This window comes from Arvicanthis niloticus, chromosome 5 (assembly GCF_011762505.2).
Source record: "Arvicanthis niloticus isolate mArvNil1 chromosome 5, mArvNil1.pat.X, whole genome shotgun sequence".
Lineage (NCBI taxonomy): Eukaryota > Metazoa > Chordata > Mammalia > Rodentia > Muridae > Arvicanthis > Arvicanthis niloticus.
The window spans coordinates 76,166,995-76,190,162 of record NC_047662.1 but is presented as its reverse complement, the minus strand read 5'-3'; the positions used below and the strand labels follow the sequence as shown (position 1 = coordinate 76,190,162).

The following is a 23,168-nucleotide window of genomic DNA, read 5'->3' as shown; positions in this document are numbered from 1 at the left end:
TAGAGACATAAGAAAAACTGTGTACAGCTGTCATTTTTAAAGTAAAATTTCAAAGCCTGAGGTAGGGCTCAGTGATAGAGGGAAGCTTGCCTTGCTCATACCTATTTCTTCAATCTCCAGCAGTGTGAACACAATACAAGATGTTTTTTGAAGAGCATCATTTTCCAAATAAAGCTCATTCCTCAGGCTAACTCCTGAGACCAGAAGCTCTCAAACAGAGCAACCCGACGGGGACACCCGGACAAACTGGAGTTGAAGGCTACTAGTCTTGTATCTGAGGGAAGATGATGCCCTTCAATGTACAATGCAGCTCTCCAGACAATCAGGTGACTCAAAGTGCCACCAGTGCTGGAAAAAACTGGTCACAGCTGGATTCCACTCAAAGTAATCCTGCAAACTGTTGTTTAAGGCATAATCCTTTTCAATATTCAAGCATTAACTGTCATCACCATCCAAGTTCCTTTTCACACCTAACAAAACAAAAATCTGAGAGCTGTCAAGATAGCTCTGAGGGTAAAGGCGTCTGTGAGCAAGCCAGGTGACCTAAATTCAATCCCAACAACCAATGTAAAGGGGCAAGAAAAGAACCAACACGACTAGTCTTCTGACCTCTACTGGCGTACTGAAGCACACATACGAGTGTCATACATGCTCAAATGCATGCATGCACACAACACATTTCCAGCATTTGGCAGGCCAGGGTAGGACAAGACTGATGCCAACATGGGCAGACTTGTCTCAAAATACAACAACCAATAAACAAACAAGGGGCTGGTAATGTAGTTTAAATCAGTCCCTAATACCTCATAGAATCTTGACATACTAAGGCATACTTGTTATCACAACACTTGAGAAAATAGAACGGTCAGATCTAAGTGTGTAATGAGTTCTGTGCCTGCTTTAGTTATAAAACAATGACAGAACTAAATAAATATATTTTTTAAAAAGAAAACCTGCTTTCTACAGCTGATCTTACTAACAACTTAAAAATTCAAACAATAAAGAAGGGAAGAAATAAAAGGCCAATTGTAAAAGAGGCTACCGCAAAATTTTCCATGGAGCATTCTGAAACTTAAACGGGTCATGTAAAGTGTGGATTTGCTCTGACTGAAAGAGGTGGGCAAAGGCTCAGTAAGAGGTGAAAGTCCACACCAAACCCTGAGAGTTAATGATCCTGAAAACCCACAAAGAATAAAGTATCCTCATTCACATCACACAACAGCCAAGCTATTCGAATCCATACTATAATGGACCTGCCTGTGTTGCTGACGTTTGGAACAATCATGTAGCCACTAACTACATGGTGTGGTCACTAACATTTTTCTTCTCAATCCCAAGTGCAACAGGGTCTATCACTACAGAGCTGCCCAGAAAGGACACAAACTATGAAAAAAAGATGCATGGAGCTAAGAATTCTCTATGCCACCAGCCACCAAATTCCAGTTTAACCCATTTTACAAACCCCAGAAAAAACATGTCACCAAAACCACACTTAACCTAACTACACTGATAGGCCCTCAGCTGGCATCTCCACACCTGAATCACAGTAAGCAGCACTGAGAACAATATGTATGTAAACACTGTTAAGAGAGATAAGATGTGACGTGGCATTATTGAACTCTGCAGACCGTTCTTCCTTAGTTTCTAGTTCTCTGTTCTTTAACACATTCAGTTCTTATCTTGGAGGTCTGGAGAACAAAGAAAGAAGGAAGTTCCCTGAATGATCAAATGGGAAGTCTGTCTGGCAGCAGGAACCTCAAGGCCACTCCAAGAGCTGTCTGAAAACCTCCTATTACATGAGCAGCCTCTCTCTCTAAAGAGGAGTAAGAGTGACAAACAGAAAGCAGCTGCTTACTGGGACCAAGAATTCTCCAGCCACTTGAAAGCAATGAAGATAAAGTAGCAGTGCACTAAAAGGCCCAGAAAATGGCACACGGATGATCTAAGAAATAGGAGAAAATATCTGCCAACCATAATCTGAACTAGGCAACAGGAAATGACAAATTAACAGACAAAAGGAATTCTCAAAGATGGGTCACATCAGGTAAGTATCAAAATGCATTACTGGTCATCAGTGGTCATCCACAAACACTGAGATGCCTTTCAGGATGATAATATCAAAAGGAAATCAAGTTTCATTAAAAGGTATAGCAGAAAGTGAATCTACAGATAGTGTTTCTGGGAACCGATTATTATAGAAAACACCAGACAGTTTCTAAAAAAAGAATTAAAAATTCAAAACAGAACTACCAAGTAAGGCAGCAATCCTACTGTAGATATATACCTGAAGGAAATAAAACTGTCTCAAAGGGACATCTGTACTCACGTGCTCACTGTAGTATCATGCCCAACAGCCTACGCATGTGCTTTGCTGTTACCACTGTTAATCCAGGGCCTTGAGAAGCTGGAGGAAGAGGGGGTGCAAGGGGGGGGGGCTCCAACTTATTTTGTAGCTAAGATGATCCTGGATTCTAGAATTTGAGATGTTTTCCACTATATTCAATTTATGGAGGTATTGGGAATCAAATTCAGAGTTTCATACACACTAGACAAGCACTTTCAACAATGAACTACATCCCTAGGTGCAGCCTGGGTCTAGATTTTAAGAGAAGCAGAGTAGAATGGTTAATTAGTTACCAGGAGTTGGGCAAAATAGGAGATGATGGTCAAATGATTCAAAGTTTCAATTTATATAGGGTATTTCTGGAAAGGTACAGTAAGGCATGGTGGCCATGGGTAATAACAACATGTTGTGTACTTGAAATCTGCTAAGAGATCTTAAGTGCATGCACGCATACATAAACACATACACACACATCTACACAGAGATTAGACTATGAGATGATTAACATGTTCATCTGCCTGTGATAATTTAATCAAAACATTAAGTTATACTTCTTAAATAAAATTTCTATTTGTCAATAGTGCTCCAATAAACCTGAAAAACCAAAAAGAGAAGATGACAGAAATCTAGAAAGGGATCAGAAAGAAATGGCCACACCTCTAAATACTTGCCATCTTCACTCTGTCTGACTTTTGCTGCAGCCAACTCATTTGTGCAGCACTACCCTATCTACCCCACCTTCACTGCCTGACTTATGTCTGAGCTCTAGTACTTAAAGGGTCTGAATTAGGACATATTTTTAAAGCCATGTTAGGTAGATCCATTTCAAAAACCAGAAAGGAGTTGTAAATTAAAATACAAGGAGCTACGTCTTTACACCCACAGTGGCTAGACTCTACAAAGTAGACAAGGTATGCAAATGTATGGGACAGAAACTGGGATCCACATACACCACTGGAGATGTAAAGTGGTGTAGGCACTTTGGAAAATAGAAAGGATGTTGGAAAAAGCTACCTAATAATGACCTGTGAATCCTATTCCTAGGTTTACTCCCAACAGAAGAAAAAAAATCTGCATTAAAAACTTACAAATGGGACCAGAGATAGTCTCCTGCTGCCATGCCTAAGGAACTGCATCCTATCCTGGGAACACATGGCAAAAGGACAGAAATCAACTCCTGGGAATTATTTTCAGCAGGATTATCCAACAGAGCCACCAAGTAGACACATGCAACTTAATCATCTACTGACCTTACAAATGGACAGATAAAGGGGATAAATACATGCCATGTTATTATTCCTAAATAAAATTGACTGAATACCAACTGTAATTCATTTGGTAGAGCATTTTCCTAATGTACACTTAGCCTTGGAGCTAAGTACCACATAAGGGCCACAGTGTCTACAATCCCAGCACTCAGAAGACGGTGATCAAAGTCTCAAAAACAAGTTCAAGGTTATTCTCAGCTACGCAGTCCCTTTCTCAAAACATAAAATATCTGAGTGTCGGAGCAGAGCTTATGTCTCCAGAAGCATAATAAGCAGGAAAATACCATTAGTTTGTAGCCAGCCTGGTCTACATAGCAGTTCCCAGGACACCTAGGGATACTTAGCTAGAAGGCAGAAAAACATTGAAAACATTGTGCTAAGTAAAACCAGCCAAATACAAATGGCTATATATTATATGAATTTGTTTATATATAGTATCCCGAACAAGCCAGTGTTAGAAAAGAGGACATGGAAAGTCAATGATAACAGACATGGGGTTTCTTTCAGTGGTATCAAAAACATTTAGAATGAGACAGTGATGGAGAGTACACTACCTAATGAACTATAGGGCTTAAGGAGTCAATTTAACGTGAACTGTATCTCAATTTAAAAATAACAGAACTCATAACCCACACATGTTTAACCTATAAAATGTGATGCCCTACATTCATTCTATGGAGCAGTTTCATTTTCTTAAAAACATGTATTTATAAGTATGAAACACTCATATGAAGGAATTAACTAAAATTCATACCTTAGCACCTGGTAGGAAAATTAAATAAATGTACCAGCAACTTTTCTAGTTACTACAATATACATTAACTGTGGGAAAATCAAGACACTTATGGAAACATCCTGGCATCAAGGCCAAGCTCCATATCTATGTGAAATACTAGGTAGTATTTTATTAAAAAACTAATAGCAAAAATCAAATAATAGCTGGATATACTGGTATGTACACCTATAATCCTTGTATGAGGAAAGCTCAAACAGGTGGATCTGAGTTTCAGGTCAGCCTGGGCTATACAGTGAAAGACTGTTTTATGAAAGAGTTGGGGATAGAACATGGTAAGACTGACTTACTAGACTATTAGAATTTAAGGTTTTAAGTTTTTGAAACAAGAAGATCCATGTACATTGTACCTTTGTGGTCTTCTCCAAGTAGCAGGATACCACTCTTCTGGAAAGGCATGTAAGGCTAGATTAAAAATTGGCTTTCCTGGCATTAGTTGCATTAGTCCTAAGAATAAGGAGCTCATCCTCTTTAAACTTCGAACACTACAATCTCATCGAGAACCAACATCTGTAGCTAAAGGAAAATAATCCAACAGTTTGCTAATCCTTAAACCAATCATCTCATACAACAGTGCAGTGCTTTTTACATCTATAATTGATTATTTTAGGCATACAGTCCCCTCCTTGGGCAGACACACAGGCATCCCATACACATACACACATTCCACAGCTATCAAACCCACAATAATCTAAGCTTTTTTTTGTTTCATACAAAGTTGGTTTAAAGTATAGAGAGGAATGAGCTTGCCTATGAAGCAGGAATATAAAAATCTAACCAATAACTGAAGCCATTCTGGGTCTTCTTAGAAGATATAGGCATGAAAAATAAGTCACATTGTATCTAAATAGATTACAAAGAAAATTAAGATTCCCCAGATTAGCCCCAAGTTTCTTGAGTACCAGAGTTCAGACACTGTATAGAAAACTGTTCAAATTTTCTTATTTAGTCAACAATGAGGCCACTACCAAAAAAGCTAGCATTTTGTATACAGGAAAGAAGATCTCTACTGTACCTCTTAAAATCACAAAGGCAGGGTACTAAGGTACTCTTCTATTGAGTATGAAAATCAACATGGTCTGTCCTAACTATACCTCCATGTATCCTCCCGCTTGAACTTCAGAGTACATATACCTGAACAGAAGGCTGGAGGGCTAGCTAAGCAGTAAAATGCATGTGTAGCACATTCAAGGTCCTAGGTTTGCAAAAACAAACTGGCAGTGATGTTTCCCTGCTGAATCATAAGGCAATGCACTCAGGAAACACAGGAAACTCATGAAATGGCCAAAGAGGTGACAAGGCAACCTATAGAAACCATGTACACAAGGCCACACCTAAGAGCTTAGGCAACTATATCCACAAAATGAGGCAGACAAAAACTGCCATGACCATAAGATTCATAGAAGCAGGATTACATGCTAGGCGAAGGCTTCTAGTTAAGGTCTTAAGTCCTCAAAGATATGAAGCTATGTGTGTCTGCAATACACATACATTTGCATATCTACAGGGACACTAAAATGTATCTATCTACTGTGTATAAACACCAAAAAATTACAAAACATATGTTCAGAAATAAAATACACAACCATGTAATTGTTTTCTTTAAATTAAAAGAAAAAGGGCACTCAGCTTTTATTACATTATTTCACTCAATTATTTTCTTTCAGAAAGCAAGAAAGCTTAGAGAACATAATGAGTGAGAGAAACCACCTACCTTTCGTGAAGTGCAGTTACTTGATGTTTAAGTTAGTTGCTGTTAAGTGATCAGGCTAGACATTTCAAATGTATGCATTTCACTGCACAGAAGACACAGATTAAGTGTGGGTGAGGGGCATGGCTCCATGCACCTATGTAGCTTTATAGCATATGGACATCCACATTAATATTTTTGTGACATAACTTGATTGAAAAAAAAATGTATTTGAAACCCCAATCAATCGAAGTTGAGTAGGTTAAAAGGTGATTTAGTTTCAGTCTTATTTGGAACATGGACGTACCTTGAAATTCTTTAATTCTCTGTTTCAGGTAGCCATTAGCCACCCCACCAATAAGACATTCAACATAGTAAACAGATGATTTTATATTTGGTTTTTAGTAAAAATCCAATTTAGTTTAAATAAAAGAAAAAAACATTTTCATATTGCTGTAGGCATCAATATGGCTCTACACTCAAGAATGAGGCCTCAAATGAATGAGATCCTCTTTCCCACAATGCATTGTTTTCTAACAGTGGTTTTGTGTGAAATCAATTGGTCCATTTGGAGGAATCTCTGCACTAAAATGGCCTCCATTTGCTGGGGGGAAAAAAAAGGAAAATAAAAGAAAAGTGTCTTTGATATAGGGTGAGAGCTATTCCTTCTTAGTGACTATAAGGAAATTTGAATAAAGTTCTGAAGCTACACTGATTTAGAAAGTGGCAGTAGTGGGTTCTGCTAAGGTCCATGATCTCACCAAACATAGATAGTTTTTTACAGTATGGGCATGAATTCTCTCCTATACAGGAAGCCTTAAGTTCACTTAGATAGCTCTTGATTACTGCCAAGACTTATGTACCACTATTGTACCCTTGGTGCTATCTTGCGATGAAGATCATCATTGTGCTTTGTTAGTTTTACAGCTGTATGACAGGAAGTTGCATCCATGAAATATAAACAATCTGACTGCCTAAAATAAGATGCGCACAATGACAACAGCAGTTGGCATCTCAATCTCACCAGGCCTCACTCACCCTTGGATGGAGAGATGCAAACAGTTACTGGCTATTAAAAGTTACAACTCGTCTTTTCCAGGAACAAGCTCCCTAACAGGTTATCTAATCCCATGTGGTCATCCCTAAACACACATGAGAAACATGAAATGGACTCCATAGGTGTGAACTCTGTGTGTGTACTTGTAACACATATGTGTGTGAGGATAGCAGACCGGAGGGAAATTCATTAAAGAGGTAATGAATTTGAAAGAGTGGGGATGGAGAAAGTCTGGAGAGAAGAGTAGGAAGGAATGATGTAAATATGGTGTTAATATATGGGGGAAAGCGGGAGTCTGCATTAAAAATCCTGTTGGCTGGGGAGGTGGTCCAGTTGGTAAAGTGCTAGCCTGTAAGCCTAAGGACCTGAGTGTGAGCCCTGAAACAACAGCAGAAGGATCAGCACGCATGCATACACGCACACATACAGCAGAAGGATCAACACGCATGCATAACGCACACATACACACAAAAAATAAAAGCAGTATTGTAGTTAATATTCTGCCAATTAACAAGTTTGCTATCAAAGCTGTTGTAGCAGGTCAACAAAAGTCCAGGTGTGTTAGCCAAGTACCTTTAATCCTGGTACTCAGAAAGCAGAGGCACCTGGAGGCATCTCTGTGAAGTTCAACATGGCCTATGTAGCTAGTTACAAGTCAGCCAGAGCTACTATAGTAAAATACTATCTTTAAAAAATAATAATAACAACAAAAATATTTGAGTAATTAAGTCAAAAGGGAACTAGGTGAAAAATCTCCCTTAAATATTAGTACTCTAGATAAAAGCTGAAGACAAGCAGAAAAGAACTAAAACTCAGTTATTTCTCCTAGATTGGAGAACACTAACAGAATGGTAAGATACTGGCATCATTCATTCAACAAGGACATAAAAAAGTAGAACTTTCCCACTCCTCCAGTCGAAGAGCACTCAGAGGCCAAGAACAGAAGCTGAGCTCACCAAGAGTTTGGTGTCCTTGACAAGCCCAGGCTTCTTTGCTAAAATATCTTTAGCTATGTCAAGCAAACCATAAGAGCCTTGCTAGTACCTTGAAGGGAAGGACAGGTTTCACCCCATTTGCATTTTAAAGGGTACTCTTTCATGATCTTTCACACTTAAAATAGATGTCTAAACCTCCTCTTTCTTAGCCTGAAAGTCAATGGAGATGAAGAGCTCTGCCTCTCCCATTGTTCTTCACCCTAACCCATCCTAGAACAATACTGACAGCTGCTATCAAACAGGCTGCATTTTCTCTGCACAGCTGCTGAAAGAACAGTCTCCCGGTGCTTCCTCCCCTCTGGCCAGACAGCCTGGCACACTGCATGTGCAATGAAGGGGTGCAAAGGTCCACAGAATTGTCAGCCCGATTTTATGCTACTGCGATTTTCTAGGATATATGCAATTTTTTGAAGCAAAAATCAAGCATATACCATAGCATGAAACTAAAGTCAGGGGCTATTTCTGATCACTACAAGCTTTCAAAGAGCCTGTCATAAAAGCTGTGTATGCTAAAATGCTGAACAAACCATGATACATTAACTCTTGGCCCAATTCTCCAATTTGGGTTATTACTATCAAGCTAATCTTACTTTGTAATCTCAACATGTTTCGCTAAACTAAAGCTATTAATAAAATTTGCAATTCACCCACACTTCTGAAATAACCTATTTTTATTTTCTGATTCTATTCAAAATGAATATTAACTGTAAATATTGGTCTGGCTAACACACTTTCCTCCTTTTGCAATGAAGGTAACAAAGATTTTCGAGGTCTGGGCAGTGTCTCTGAGAACTCAAAAGACCAGTATTTATTCTATTATTGAAAAATTACACGTAACTGGTCATGTGGTTCATTTGTAGAGTACTTTCTTAGTATGTGTGAGGCCGAAGGTTCAGTCCCCAGCACTGCCAAACAAAGACCAGAAAAATTACATGTAAAAATTTAGAGCCTATCAGAAAACAAACATGTCCCACAAAGTTGAACAGGGCCCTTGAGATCTGCTTTGCATATGTTTTCTTTTAATCAAAACAGGCTTTTCCATCCTCATTCATTTGGTTAAAAAAAATTCCTTGCTCCAGCTCCAGCTCCAAGTACAATCTCGATTAGTCTCTTCTAATCAAACAAGGTATGTGCAAAAATGCCGGTGAATATTTGATTTGATCTCTGAAATAAAGCAATTCATTACACAAGAAAAGGGTAGAGAAGGCAGCAGACAAATGCAGACATAATTGTGTTCTTTGTTGAATGTGATTAGAGAGCCCACTAAGTAACAGTCAAAAATGTGATACAGGAGGGGAAGAAAGACAGAGCCCAGACCTGGGGGAAGGAGGGAGAACTGTTTATGCAGAGCTAAGCTGTCAAGTGCAATAAAGCGGCTTGAATAAAATCTAAGCTGAAAATCCACTGAAGCTCCCTGGTTCACGGAGGAAAAAGCTATTAAAAGGAAATGAAGGTCACCCTCCCAGTTTATTTCACCTAATTGACTGTCAATAGCTTACCACAGGCACCCCAACTGCAGATCTGCAATTGAGAAACTGATGAAAGGAGGGTTTTCAAGCTGGGGCTCATTCTTTAATCCTCCTTGGCTCTTGTGTTTTTCCCATCTCCAGTGGGGATGTAATTTTAAACCTTGATAGATTAACTGGTTCCATTGTCTGTCACAGCACTGGACTACAGGCACTCTTAATCCCTACAGCAGCATGTCTAATTATCATTACAAAGTGTCTGAGAGAACTATAAAGACCAGCAGGGCATCTTCTCACAAGCAATTAACATAAATTGATAAATGAGTGATTTTGAATTCATTGGAGAAACTTGCTTATGAATAAAATAGAGGGCCCCACCTCCATTCCAGCTACTTCTCTCCTTTAATCTAAAAGGAGCAGAGCACTGAGAACCACCTTAGGTCCTAAGTGGGAGGAGCTGAACTCCAGCAAAGGAAGAGACAGAATGCCTGGCTCACTAGATCCCTTAATGCAGAACAAATAACTTGTGATTGACAAGAGAAACCAACTTCACCAGCAAGAAGAGGCAGCTAAACTCCAGAGACATGAACCCTGAAAGGCCACAGAGCAGCAGGGCAGACAATTAACACTCCTTCTCTGGCGAGGGAGGTTTTCATTGGCATGCCACTTTAAAATTCATGAAAGTGGAACAAGAAAGAGAACAATCAACCAACCACACAGGTTCCAGTGCCTAGAAAGCAAAAGGCAAGAAGCACTCGGGAATAATTCAGAGTTTTGTATTGACCCCACTGTGGTGGAGCACTAGACAAAAAAATCTCAAGGAAAGTGTTTAGAAAGTGATCTACAGCTTCTACCCCACTAGCAGCAAGGGTGGTTCCAAGGATCACAGGATAACCTTCTCTACTTCTCCACTTAGTAGAGTTCTTTTTCTTCCTCTTCTAGTGTTCTCTCATCATTCTTGTGCTTCTAAGTCCTCTTCCCTACAAATCTCTACAGAACCCGAAGCCCTTTCACCCTCCCCCATTAATCAAATAAGTCATCTCTAAGTTTCACAAACTTAGTTGTGGGCTATGCCATCAAACCATAAAGAAATAAAAGCTGGTGATACACACTGTAGGAGGTAGACCTGGTAGGCCACGTACCCCGATGATGGCATTCAACTCTGCCATGGTCACCTGTTTGGCACGTTCGACAGCCTGGGCCACCTGTTGTTGATGCTATGAAAACAAGGAGGAAAAAAAGTGTTAGCAACAGCTAAGAATTTCCCTGTTTATTCAATAAAGACCAAAAGGCAGGTCATCATGCAAGTGTCATTTTACAAAACACAAAGGAAGGACAATGTGACGGTGGTCCCCTTTTTTTTCTGAAGGGTTCCAGGTACCACTAAACTCCCAGTGGGGTGGTACATATCAGAATGGACATCACTAATAGTGACCTGTCCTTAGATACTCCAGGACATGGAGGACTGTCCTATCTTAAGGTGGTTGTGTTTGGGCACAAGACATTTTTAATAACGGGAACACTTCTCTTGAAACTTAAAATGGAACCAGTCAGTCTGTGTTTTCTCTGGTTAAATTAAAAAAAAACAAAAAAAAATCTAGAGGCATCAGCAGTATTTTTTTAAAAAACTCGAAAATTTCTCAATATTTATTTTAGCCTTTTGGTGTTACACTCCAAAAAAAAAAAAAAAAAAAAAAAAAGTTCTGTTTTCAATTTAAAGAATGAAAACTCACCTTGTTCACTCCCCAACTCTACACATAATTAAAATATAGCCACAGTTAATTTGAGGAGACCAGTAGAGGCTGGGGTCACTGAACGCTAGCAACAAATCAATAGGGAGCTCAGGGTGCCCTACAACCAACCCCACACTCTAACCTCCCATAAGCTGGGCCTCTCCTGTGTCACACTATACGTTTATCTTTACATATTGAAAACGTTATTCCTCTGTACCCAAAAGAAGATAACACTTTCAAAGCAAAACTGAAATACAATGCTGAGTTAACCTCCAATTACTCCTATGAAGGACTCCCTCTGAACATACTAATGTAAACTCAAACCACATGGCTTATCTATGTCTATTACTCTGTGAATCAACATGATATGAATACTCATTTTATCCTTATGATGATTATCACCTATGCTCTCCACGGAATGAATCTTGACTACATATGAAGTCCCTGCTTTCATGTAGATCTACCCCAATGCAGCTACTTTCAAGAAAACAGAAAACGGTACCTGAATCATGTCAAGCACATATTACTCAAACATAAGCCTAGCCAGTATATCTATCTCTCTCTATCTCTATCTCTCTATCTCTATCTCTCTGTCTCTCTCTGTCTCTGTCTCTGTCTCTCTCTCTCTCTCACACACACACACACACACACACACACACAGAGCTTCATGCTCACTTTTCAGTTTTCAAATGATAACAACAACAACAACAACAATAATAATAATTTGGGGTTGAGATATTATCACCCCTCCAGCAGCCTGCCCTTGGATGCCTTAGACAGAATGACAGGGTTGACACATTTGAGATGTAACAGATGTTCTTCACACTTGTTCTCTGTGATAAAATTAACATCTTAAAACTGGCTAATTTGCAAACAGAGAAGCAACATAATTGCACTTTAACAGCTGAACATTTTACTTACTTCCTGAGACAGAAATGGGATGACTTGTGCACAAATGGTATTCAATCTCTTGGCGATTTCAGTCTAAAAAGACAAAGCCACACACATGTTTAGAACACCTCCCAATCAGTTCAGAAGGTGAAACTTCAGTCTTCAAATCTCATTCCCAGAGACAGAAAATTGTCCCTTAATCCATGTTACCAATAATTACCTGGAAATAAACTGCAGCTATCAGAGCTCCCTATACACTAGGCATAAGTGCAAATTTTACTGGTCACTTAAAAGATAATGATGGGGTTGAAGAAATGGCTGTTCTCCCAGAGGACCCAGGTTCCACTCCTGGCGTAACAGTTCACAACAAGTTGTAACTCCAGCTCCCATGCCCTCTCTTAGCCTCTGTGGATACTAGGCACATACATGGTGCACAGGCACACATACTGGCAAAATATCCTACATAATTTTTAATTAAAAAATAAGGAGTATTTGAGTCAGGAAATCTACGCGGTTTAGATTATACTGTCACTTCAATCTGGAGTTTGAAAGTTCCTAATACCTTCTCATTGAATACACTCAATGTATTACTACAGGGCATTTTTAGTTATAGCAAGTTCACTCAAAGTGGTATCAAAAACCATGTCAAGGCACTAGCTTTCAAAACTGTAAAGGACAAAAGCAGAAGAAAGGGGGTATTGACACAGCCTCCCTTGTTTCTGCTCACTATACACTGCTGGTGAAATATAAACTGGTAAAACTACTACAGAAGTGTGCAGATTCCTCAAAAAACTAAAGACAGAACTATTACATGAGCCAGCTATATCACTCTTGGATAAGTCAGTGCACCACAAATAATTTCAAATTTTCACTATTCACACTTGCCAGGAAGTAGAACCAGCCTAGATGTCCATCAACAGAGGAAGAGATTAAAAAAAAAAATGTGGTGATCCATATACACAATAAAATTTTATGCAACATAATTATAAATGAAATTACAACATCTGCAGGAAACTGTGTGTTTGACAAAAATATGAAGAGAATCATAATCCAAAAGGTTTTGCAGGGGATGGAGAGGTAAATGTACCATGTGACATTAAAGCAGAATTAGGGGGCTGTCTGAAGGGAAAAGAAAAGGCAGGGATGAGTGAGAGTAGTTAAGGGGATGCATTTACAAACTATAACAGCACATATGCACAGAAATGTCATACAACCTACTACTTTGTATATTAACGTATATCCTCCACTCATCAAAGGCCTTTGATAAAATCACACATCCCTTCATGATAAAAGGTCCTAGAGTAACAAGGGATGCAACATAACAAAGACAAATTACATCAAGCCCTCAGCCAACATCGTTCTAAACAGAGAGAAACTCAAAGCCAAACCAGACAAGAAAGTCTGTTCTCTCCACACCTGTTCAATATAGTGTGCAAAGTCATAGCTAGAGCAATAAGACAACTAAAAGAGATCAAGGGGGTTGAGGGGGGGGGGACTTCTTACTTGTACACAATAGTATTTTATACATAAAAGATTCTAAACACACCTCCAGGAAACTTCTATAGCTTACAAATATTTTCAGCAAAGTAGTGGGGATACAAAATTGATACATACAAACCAGTAACCTTATATACAAATAAAAAACATACTAAAAAAGAATCAAAGAAACAGTACCTTTCACGATAGCCTCAAAAAATGTCTTGTAATACCTCTAACCATATTAAGTAAAAGACTTATATGATTAAAAACTCTAAGATACTGAAGACGGAAACTGAAGACAGTTAAGGTTCATCATAGGATTAACATTGCTTTTCTTAACATTCCATGCAATTGTCAGAAAAATTCTTCACAAATATTAAAAAATAATTTTAAATCCTATGGAGAGAGAGAGAGAGGGAGAGGGAGAGGGAGAGAGAGAGAGCAAGCTAGCTAAAAGAATGCTGTTTCACAAAACTGCTAGAGGTATCATCTCAGATTTAAAATTATACTACAGTCTGATGTAAACTGTAAGGAAAAAGAAACAAGCTCATCAATGAAATAGAACTTAACATCTCGACATAACTCCAAAGAAATCAAAAATACATACTGGAGTTAAAGAGTACTTTAACAAACAGTGATGTTCAAATTAGATAGCTGTGTATAGGAGAATGAAAATAGAACTAAAAAGTATCATCCTATAAAAATCACAACTCCAAATGGATCAAAGGCCTCAACATAAGACCAAACCCTCAATATGATAAAGGAGAAAGTAGGAAATTGGCTTGAAATTATTGGCACAGAAAGACTTTCCAAACAAGACTCTGACAGTGCAGGCATTAAAAACAACAATTAATAAATGCAGCCTCTTGAATCTGAATGGCTTCTGAATAGTAAAAGATACCATCAACTGAACAAAGAGACACATAGAGTACAGAATGAAATTCTTACGAAGTGTATGTCAGAAGTATGTAGAACATACAAAGAACTCAACAAAGTGAATGTCAAGAAAACAACACAGTTTTAAAAAGGGATCTAGAACTAAACAGAGTTCTCAAAAGATGAAACACTAATGGCTGAGAAAACCTTCAACTTATTTAGCCATCGGGGGAAGGCAATTAAAATTACTTTGAGATTTCATCATATCCTAGTCTGAATGGCAAAAGCTATTAAAAACAAATGATAGCAAATAGTAGTGAAGGTTTGTAGAAAGGAGGACACTTACTCCTCGGAGTGCAAACTTGTACACCCAACTTTGGAAATTAGTAAGGAGGTTCCTCAGGATGCTGAGATGCATCCTGATCCACCTATACCATTCTACAGCATATACTCAAAGAAACTATGTCTTACTACAGAGATACCTGTTCATGTTCATTGCTGTAATATTCACAGTAGCCACACTGGAAAAGAGCCTCAATGTCTATCTAATAGATGGATAATGAAAATGTGGTACTTTTACACAATGGAATATTATTCAGCTCTTGAAAAAGCAGTGAAATTTGCAGGTAAATGGATGTTTCCTGTAAATTTTCTCTTGTATAAGAATGTTAACTTTTAACTTTTAGGTTTGAGTATTTCATGCAGAATACCCAGAGGTTAGCTAAAACAGGAAGAAATAGAGGAGGAGATCTTCAAAGGGAAGGAAAATAGTGCCATAAAGAAATAATGGGGAAACTAGAATAGGATTAAATGGGAAGAGAGTGTAAGGCAGGGTGGAAGTTGGAATACAGGGGTAATAATTAACACTAAAGGCCTTTTTTAAAAGTCACATGGAGACCTGCTATGGTAGAAGCTTTGTAAAATATAGACATATATATAAATGGAACCCATGTGGAATTATCATATGATGGGGAACATTACCCAACTAGATATCATATGCTACCAATAAAACTTCCAGTACCAAAAATGGGTTACATCTTTTTTTAAGTTGCCTAAAGGGGTTCCACAGATGTCCCCCAAATATTACTCACTACTGCCAAGGAGGTTACCCTCCACAACCTGACAGAAATACTTTATTGCTGAAGATACAACTTATGTTGTCAAAAATGAAGAAGGGAAACTGGTGCTCATGTAAAAGCAGTCCTACTGACCAGTACAGTATTCAAAGGTGCTATACACACTGCTGGAGGAGAAAAGGAATTATCAATCTCATCCAGCTACAAACCTGGCAGCCTACAATAGAGACCTGCCTATTTAAAAAAAAAAAAAAAAAAAAAAAAAAAACTCCCGGGTCCAAGAGTGATACAAATTTAACAGGAGCAACTATGTTGGATACTTTTGAGTCAACTCTGAAAGTCTGAAGTTCCAAAGTTTATATAACTTGATACTTTTATGTAAACACATTTTAGAAGAGGAAACCTCACCTGGGAAAACTGCCTCAACCAGACTACGTAGGGAAAAGCCTATAGTACATTTTCTTCGTTGATGATTGGTGTGGAAAGGCTTGGTTCATTGTGTGCAGTGTTAATCTTGGGGGCTTTTGTTCCTGAGTGCTTTAAGAAGCAGGCTGAACAAGTCACAAGGAGCAAGCCTGTAAGCAGCATTTCTCTTTGCCTCCAGGTTTCTGCCCAGTTTTGAGTTTCTACCTGGACTTCCCTCAGTACTGGACAATAATATACAGCTGTGAGTTGAAATAAACCCTTTCTTCTCTAGGTTGCTTTTGGTTATGGTGTTTTATAAACAGCAATAGAAACCCTAAGACCGTGACCAACCACTCTTGTATGTATTGTACTGTATCTCCTGTTCCATGAGATGGAACAGCCTGACACTGCTAATGAGCCAAGTACTTCATTATTCCATTAAATGAACATAGCAATAACATAATTCTTAATGACACACTACTCTACCCATTGATCAGAGCATGAGAAGCTTCTTGCAGTAGACGGGAATAAATACAGGGACCCACAACTGGACAACTTGCAAAATATGAGAGACCTTGGAGCACTCAGCCTTACATGGCATATCTTCATTACATCCCTCCCCTCCAGGCTGAGGGATGCAGAAGAGCAGAATGGAAAGAGACAAACAGCCAAAGCTGGGGGACTACTCCAAGGAAACAGTACCTTCCAGACAGAACAAGAATGGTGCACATGAGAATTCTGACCACATAAACAAGACCTAAACAAGTGCAAGCCAGACAAAAACCCAGAACAAAAGAAGCAGCAGTGGGCAAAAAAACAGTCCCAGCCCTGACAAGAAGGCCTCAAACTTCTCCAACTCCCTGAAGCACGATCATACCCAGTCATCAAACCTAGGAGTTCATGTATCCGTGCAGTCACTAATTTTTTAATAATAACAACAACAGCAATAAAAGCTGCTGAGAAAAGAAGACCAGTTTACTTCAATGGAATGACACATCTCACCTATATTCCAGGGTAGGCCCCATATTCAGAAGCAACTGTTTAACACTAAATCATGATGGTGCTTCTTTGGTTGGTCTTATGTTTGTTTTGCAGTTAGTTTTTTTCTTTGAAAGAGTACAAAAAGTTAGATGGGTAGGAAAACAGTGAATATCTGAGAGAAGCTAGGGGAGAGAAAAAATACCAAAATAAACTGAAGTTTTTTAAGTAAATAAAAATTATAGATTAAAAATCCTGCTCAAAAAGTTCATTATGCTCATACTAGTTACAACAGCCTAAAATATATTTCCTGCTAAGTACAGTCTTCACAGAGAATCAATGTTTAAAATAAAATGGTTTTACTTAATTCCCCAAAGACTGTAACATTTGTTACCTCAAAGAAGTAAATAAACTGTGAAACATATTACTAATAACAGAACTCAGTCTAGAGTGTGACAAGTCATGACATGCTGAGAAAATGTGGTGTCACCAAATGCCAAGACCTTGCTGAAAAGACTTTGGTTCAACTAAGCACATAGGAGTCCTGAATAGCTGTATTGCTTCTATGTAATTAATGCAGGGAAAATCCCTGCTTAGGTAAAACAAACGAACTTAAAACCTGGAAACAAAGAAAAAGAAGAACAGAGCAAAAGAGGAGGGGTGAAAGGCAGATTAACAGGAAAAGGGGAAATAAAGTCATCTTTCAAGAACCCATTATTATTTCATCATTTTCTGTTTATGCTTAATACTGCCTTTATTGCTAGATTAGGCAACAGACAGAATCCAGAGGGCGAGAGATGTAGCTAAATTGACAGGATGGATATATGAACCCCTAGGTTTAATGATTGGGTATGATCATATATAAGGGAGTTGAGGAAGTTCAAGGTCTTCTACTACATGATGATTTCAAGGCCAATCCATGGTATTTAAGACTAAGAAGAATGAAGACAGAAGTTGGGGAAAGGATCAAGAGAAGAAAATTACGAAGTGAACAGGCCATGCCCATGAGAAAGCAAGAACTACAAGAAATGCACAATAAGGTATATGTAAGAGTTGCCGTTTGTCTTCCAACTTGATTCTAGTTCCGTGAGCAGACTAGCTCTTTGGTTTCGTGGGATTTAATTTATAATCAACCCAATTCTCCTGACAACCAATGGAATGGCATTACAGAGCACATTAAAGAAGAAATGTACAGGCAGAGGACAGGATTTAGGCAACCTTGTTTTAGCCAAGAGGGCAAAACCAGAACAGCTGTGCCAGATGCAAACCAGAACTCAGTGAGGTCTGTATAGTTCATTTATCACTATCACTCATCCAGGTAAGTCAAAGTCAGGGCTCTCCCACAAAGCACACACACACTTTCCCTTTCCTGTTTCTCAGGCAGTTATGTGATGCATCGCACATGCACGCACACAGGAGTAGAGAAATGCCTTATACTCATTACCCACCTTCCACACATTCTAGCATCATTCTATTCATTCTCTTTCAAATGCACTTAAAGTTTCCAATCGTCAAGTGATATCCATGGGACTAAAGAGATGTTTCAGTGGTTAAAAGCACTGACTGCTCCTACAGAAGAAATATGGGGCTCAGACTTCTTCATGGTGGCTCATAACTACTTGTAACTCCTCTTCCATGGGATCCTATGCCCTCTTCTGGTCTCTGTGAATACTAGGTATGAATGTTATAAATTCACAAATGTCAGCAAAACAAACACATAAAATAATTTTTAAAGTAATATATGCATGACTGGAGATAACGCTCAGAAGGTATCTACTTGCCTGATACACACGTACAAGTACCTGAGTATGATCTCCAACTGGCAAAACATGAAATGTAAGAAGTATCATAACTCATTTGTAATATGTAACACATGCACACAGGGATACATGGCTAGAGAAGCATGGCAAACACTAAAATAACACAAAATAGTAACAGGTATGTTTAGTGGCCTTGGGCACCACCACCAGCTACTCACTTCACCTACAGAAGTAGTGTGGAAGTAGTAAGAAAACACATTTTAATACTAACAAGTCCCATTTGCCAGGTCTCTAAAGCAACCTTAAGCCACCTGATCAGAAAACCAGGAGAAATCAATCTCTAAGTCTTTGCTTCCTCTACTTACAAGTGGCTGAGCTGCACAACTCTGTCCACATGTATGATATCAACAAGAGTGCCTTCCTCCTGGCAGTGATGATTCTGCATGTACCTAATAATACTTTGTGAGTCCTTCGAACAGCACCTCCACTTTCCACATCCACACTTCCTAAAATGTTCCTTTTGATACTCTTCAAAATGTTGATGGCAGTAATTCAGGGTGGGGAATAAATAAACGAAAATAACTGTGATTATTCTTAGTACTGTCTCCTGCCTAAATACCAAGGGCACTCTTATTAAAATTCTTATTGTTGCATGAATTAACAAACAGCAATGTTTTGCATCCATGTTTCTCTTCTAGGTTTCAATGCTGGCAAGGGGTTTATATCAGGCCCTATCCTAGTTAGTTTTAAGAGTTTCCCAGCCTAGAGGATGAAGATATAGTTTGGTAAAGATCATTTGCTGCTCTTGTAAAAGACATAGGCTTGGTCACACACGATGGCTCATAACCTATAACTCCCAATCCAAGAGATCCTTACAGTCTTCTGGCACCAGGAATATGTGTGGTATGCATATATACATGCAGGCAAAACCCTTGCCAAATAAAAATAAATCTTTTAAAAAACAAATTTTAAAGCTTTTAATAACACCTTTCACCTTTCTTGAAAACTAGACCATCTACTAAAACACTGTCAACTTAATTTTCCACCTGCAAAGGGTTTTACTCTCAAACCTAAAAATATTTTTGGTACTGTTAGCTTACAACTGATACTTTAAGGCAGAAACAACAAATTAGCATCTGGAAGCCATTGCCAACTCAAATAGCTCTCCACGTGGAACTGTGTGTGTTTGATGAGTATGTGTGGTATAGGAACATAAAAAGCAAGGGCATCTATATCCAGGCTGAGGCTATTTAGGGAGTGTGTATCCTTGAGGTTACTTATCAAAAGCAAGCTTCATTGACTAGGTAGGCAGCCAGCACTGCCCAAGCAAATCATCCCATCTCTACTCCCACAAGTACATAAGACTCTGCATGGCTGCTGGGATCAAACTTAGTTCTCCAGGGTTATGTTACAAGTACTCTTAACCATTGAGCTATTGGTCTGGCTCTCTACCCAGAAATGCCAAGGTAAATTTCCCAGAATAAGCCTTACTCTTTGGAATAACTGCACCCACCAAGGTAGCACAAGGCAGGGGTATAATTTACCTGTCTAACACAATCATTTGTGTTCCTTTACATGTTTACTACCCTTCCTGGTTTAACCTCATAAAAGGTCTCATAACCCAAAACTTTAGATTCACACCTCAGCAAACAAGTAGCCGATACCCTGAAGTTATGATTCAACTGCCAGATCATAAGTGTGCTATCTGAAAAACAGGAAGATGACTGCTCTATTTTAGAGCTCCATCAAAGTAAAGTGAACTAATGTGTAAGCTACAGGTATTCTATTCCAAAGTGCTATAAAAACCCAAGATGGCTTCCAATCATGACATCCCTAGAGTCAACTCAGAAGGTGACTGTGGTAGTTTGAATAGGTATGGCCTCCGTAGATTCATGTGTTTGAATGCTTGGCCATAAAGAGTGGCACTATTAGGAGGTGTATAGCCTTACTGGAAGAGGTGTGACCTTGTTTAGAGGAAGTGTGTCACTGTGGAGGCAGGGCTTAAAGGTCTGAAATGCTGTAGCCAAGCCCAGTGTGAAACATATCCAGTCTCTTCCTGGTTGCCTTCAGATCAAGATGTAGAACTTTTAGCTACTCTTTCAGCACCAGGTCTGCCTCAACTCTGCCATGCATCATGCAATGATGGTAATGGACTAAACCTCTGAAACTGTAAGCCAACGGATTAAATGTTTTCTTTTATAAGAGTTGCCATGGTCATGGTGTCTCTTTATGGCAATAAAACCCTACGACAGTGCCTTTGCTTATACACAATAAGCACACTCTGTGCTCTTCACGATCCTCACATTCATTGTTAGTTGATAAACTAAATACATATGCTAAACAACCACATACTATGTAACTCTGTCATACACCTTCTCACCATAACACGATGGAGATATGAGGACAGGACCTCACTAAACATTCTTACAAGTCTTCACCCTCCAAGATCCTTACCCAACATGCCATTGAAGTCACACTTGACTTAATACACAGCTGATTCTCCCTCTACCCCTGAATTTAATGTCCAAGATACACTAGATAAGCTATCAGGACAAAGCAGTACAGTAACACTCTACCAAAAAGAGACTATGAACAGGATACTAGTCACAGCTGAATATGGTGCCATATGCCTGTAATCCAATACTTGGGATCTTTTCTTTTTCTTTTTCTTCTTGTCCAGACAGGGGACTGTTAAGACCAGGCTAGCTTCAAACTCAGAAAAAGGCGACTAGCTCTGCCTCCCAATGCATGAACAATTCAGTATGTAGGAATTTGGAACACAGTTTTACAGGCAAATGGATGGAACTAGAAAATATCATCTTGAGTGCAGTAACTCCAACCCAAAAGGACATGCATAGTATGTACTCACTAATAAGTGGATATTAGCCAAAAAAGTACAGAATACCCAGGATATAATCCACAGAATTCAAGAAGATTAACAAACCAAAGGGCCCAAGTGAGGATGCCTTGGGAGGAAAAGGAAAGCAAACACAGTGGGGAGGTGGGAGTGGTGAAGAGGGAGGAAGGTACCTGGGTGTAAAAAGGAACAGGGAGAAGAAAAGTATGAGGGTAGAGGGGAACAGGAGTAAAGCCCTGAGGGCCAGCAGAAAGAATGGAAACAGGTAACATCGGGAGGTAGGAGGTGGGGGAGGGTGGGGAGGGGACCCTCTAGAATGTACCAGAAACCTGGGAGGTGAGAGATGCTCAGTACTCAAAGGGAGGGACCATAGATAAAATGCCCAAGAGTGGGGAAAGGGAACTTGTAGAGTCTATCTCTAGCAGGCATCAAATGGAGGGATGGGGTTGCCATTCCACAATCAAAAACTGACTCAGAAATTTTCCTGTATAAAAGAACTACAGGAACAAAACTGGAGAAGAGACTTAGGGGAAGGAGATCCAGTGACTGGGCCAAATTGGGATACAGCTCAAGGGGAGGCTCCAAGGCCTGTAGGAGTGGTTTTTAGAAAACGGCGCCTGGTCCGGCTTGTTCCCTGGTAAGCCACCATGTTCCTGCTGCTCCTTGGCTCTGACAGGCTAGCTAGATGCACAGGCTCTGGCATCCACAAGAGCATGGTGGATGGCTCCGCTAATTCACCAGGCTGCATCCACAAAGCTTCGCTGAACCCCAGAAAATATCTGCCATCCTCGCAGTACCCGGTAGAAATGAGACTCTAAAAGCTTAATGATTATCTAAAGGATTTATATATTTAGAAATGCTCAATTAACAAGATGCTCACACAATTAGAGTTGTTACCCAATATCTAATCTTTTGATAGAAGTTGCTACCCAGGACAGCTTACAAACAACCCATCCCATCCGTGGTTCTCCATGGCTGATAGCCTTCTTCTTCCCTTCCCCTTCCTCTTTTTCTCCCTTCCTCTTCCTCTTCCCCCCCTCCTCTCTTTCTCTCTCAGCTCCACCTCCTCTTCTAGTACCTAATCACTGAGCTCCACTGTGAATACAATGTAGCAGAATAAGTATCCTGCTACAAAGGCCTAGCATTATTACTGATGCTATGGTGTGCTTACAGACAGGAGCCTAGCATGGAGGTCTTCAGAGGTCCAACAAGCAGCTCAGATGCAGATACTTACAGGCAACCAATGGACAGAAGCTGGGGACCCGTGTGGTTGAATCAGAGAAAAGCAGGAAGAAGCTGAGGGGAGGGTAACCCTATAGGAAGACCAGCAGTCACAACTAACGTGGACCTTGAGATCTCTCAGACACTGAGTCACCAACCAGGCAGCATACACCAGCTGATATGAGGCCTCCAACACTTATACAGCAGAGGACTGCCTGTGAGAGAAGATGCCGCTAATCCTCAACAGATTTGAGGCCTCAGGGAATATGGAGGTCTGGC

General features: G+C 39.4%; 1 protein-coding gene across 17 annotated transcripts in view; it reads right to left on the bottom strand.

The window, feature by feature from the left end:
• The window catches only part of LOC117708611 (transducin-like enhancer protein 1), an 89,408-nt gene that overhangs the window by 44,538 nt on the left and 21,702 nt on the right, over positions 1-23,168 (bottom strand). For 10 of the 17 annotated variants that reach the window (XM_076934772.1, XM_076934773.1, XM_076934782.1 and 7 more), the window contains exons 5-6: positions 12,268-12,330; positions 10,756-10,830 (exon numbers count right to left, since the gene is read on the bottom strand). In XM_076934772.1, the coding sequence (XP_076790887.1) occupies positions 10,756-10,830; positions 12,268-12,330 (138 nt within the window). Of the gene's footprint in view, positions 1-10,725; positions 10,831-12,267; positions 12,331-23,168 lie in introns of all 17 variants that reach the window. The other 7 variants (XM_076934769.1, XM_076934770.1, XM_076934771.1 and 4 more) reach the window with 1 other exon arrangement.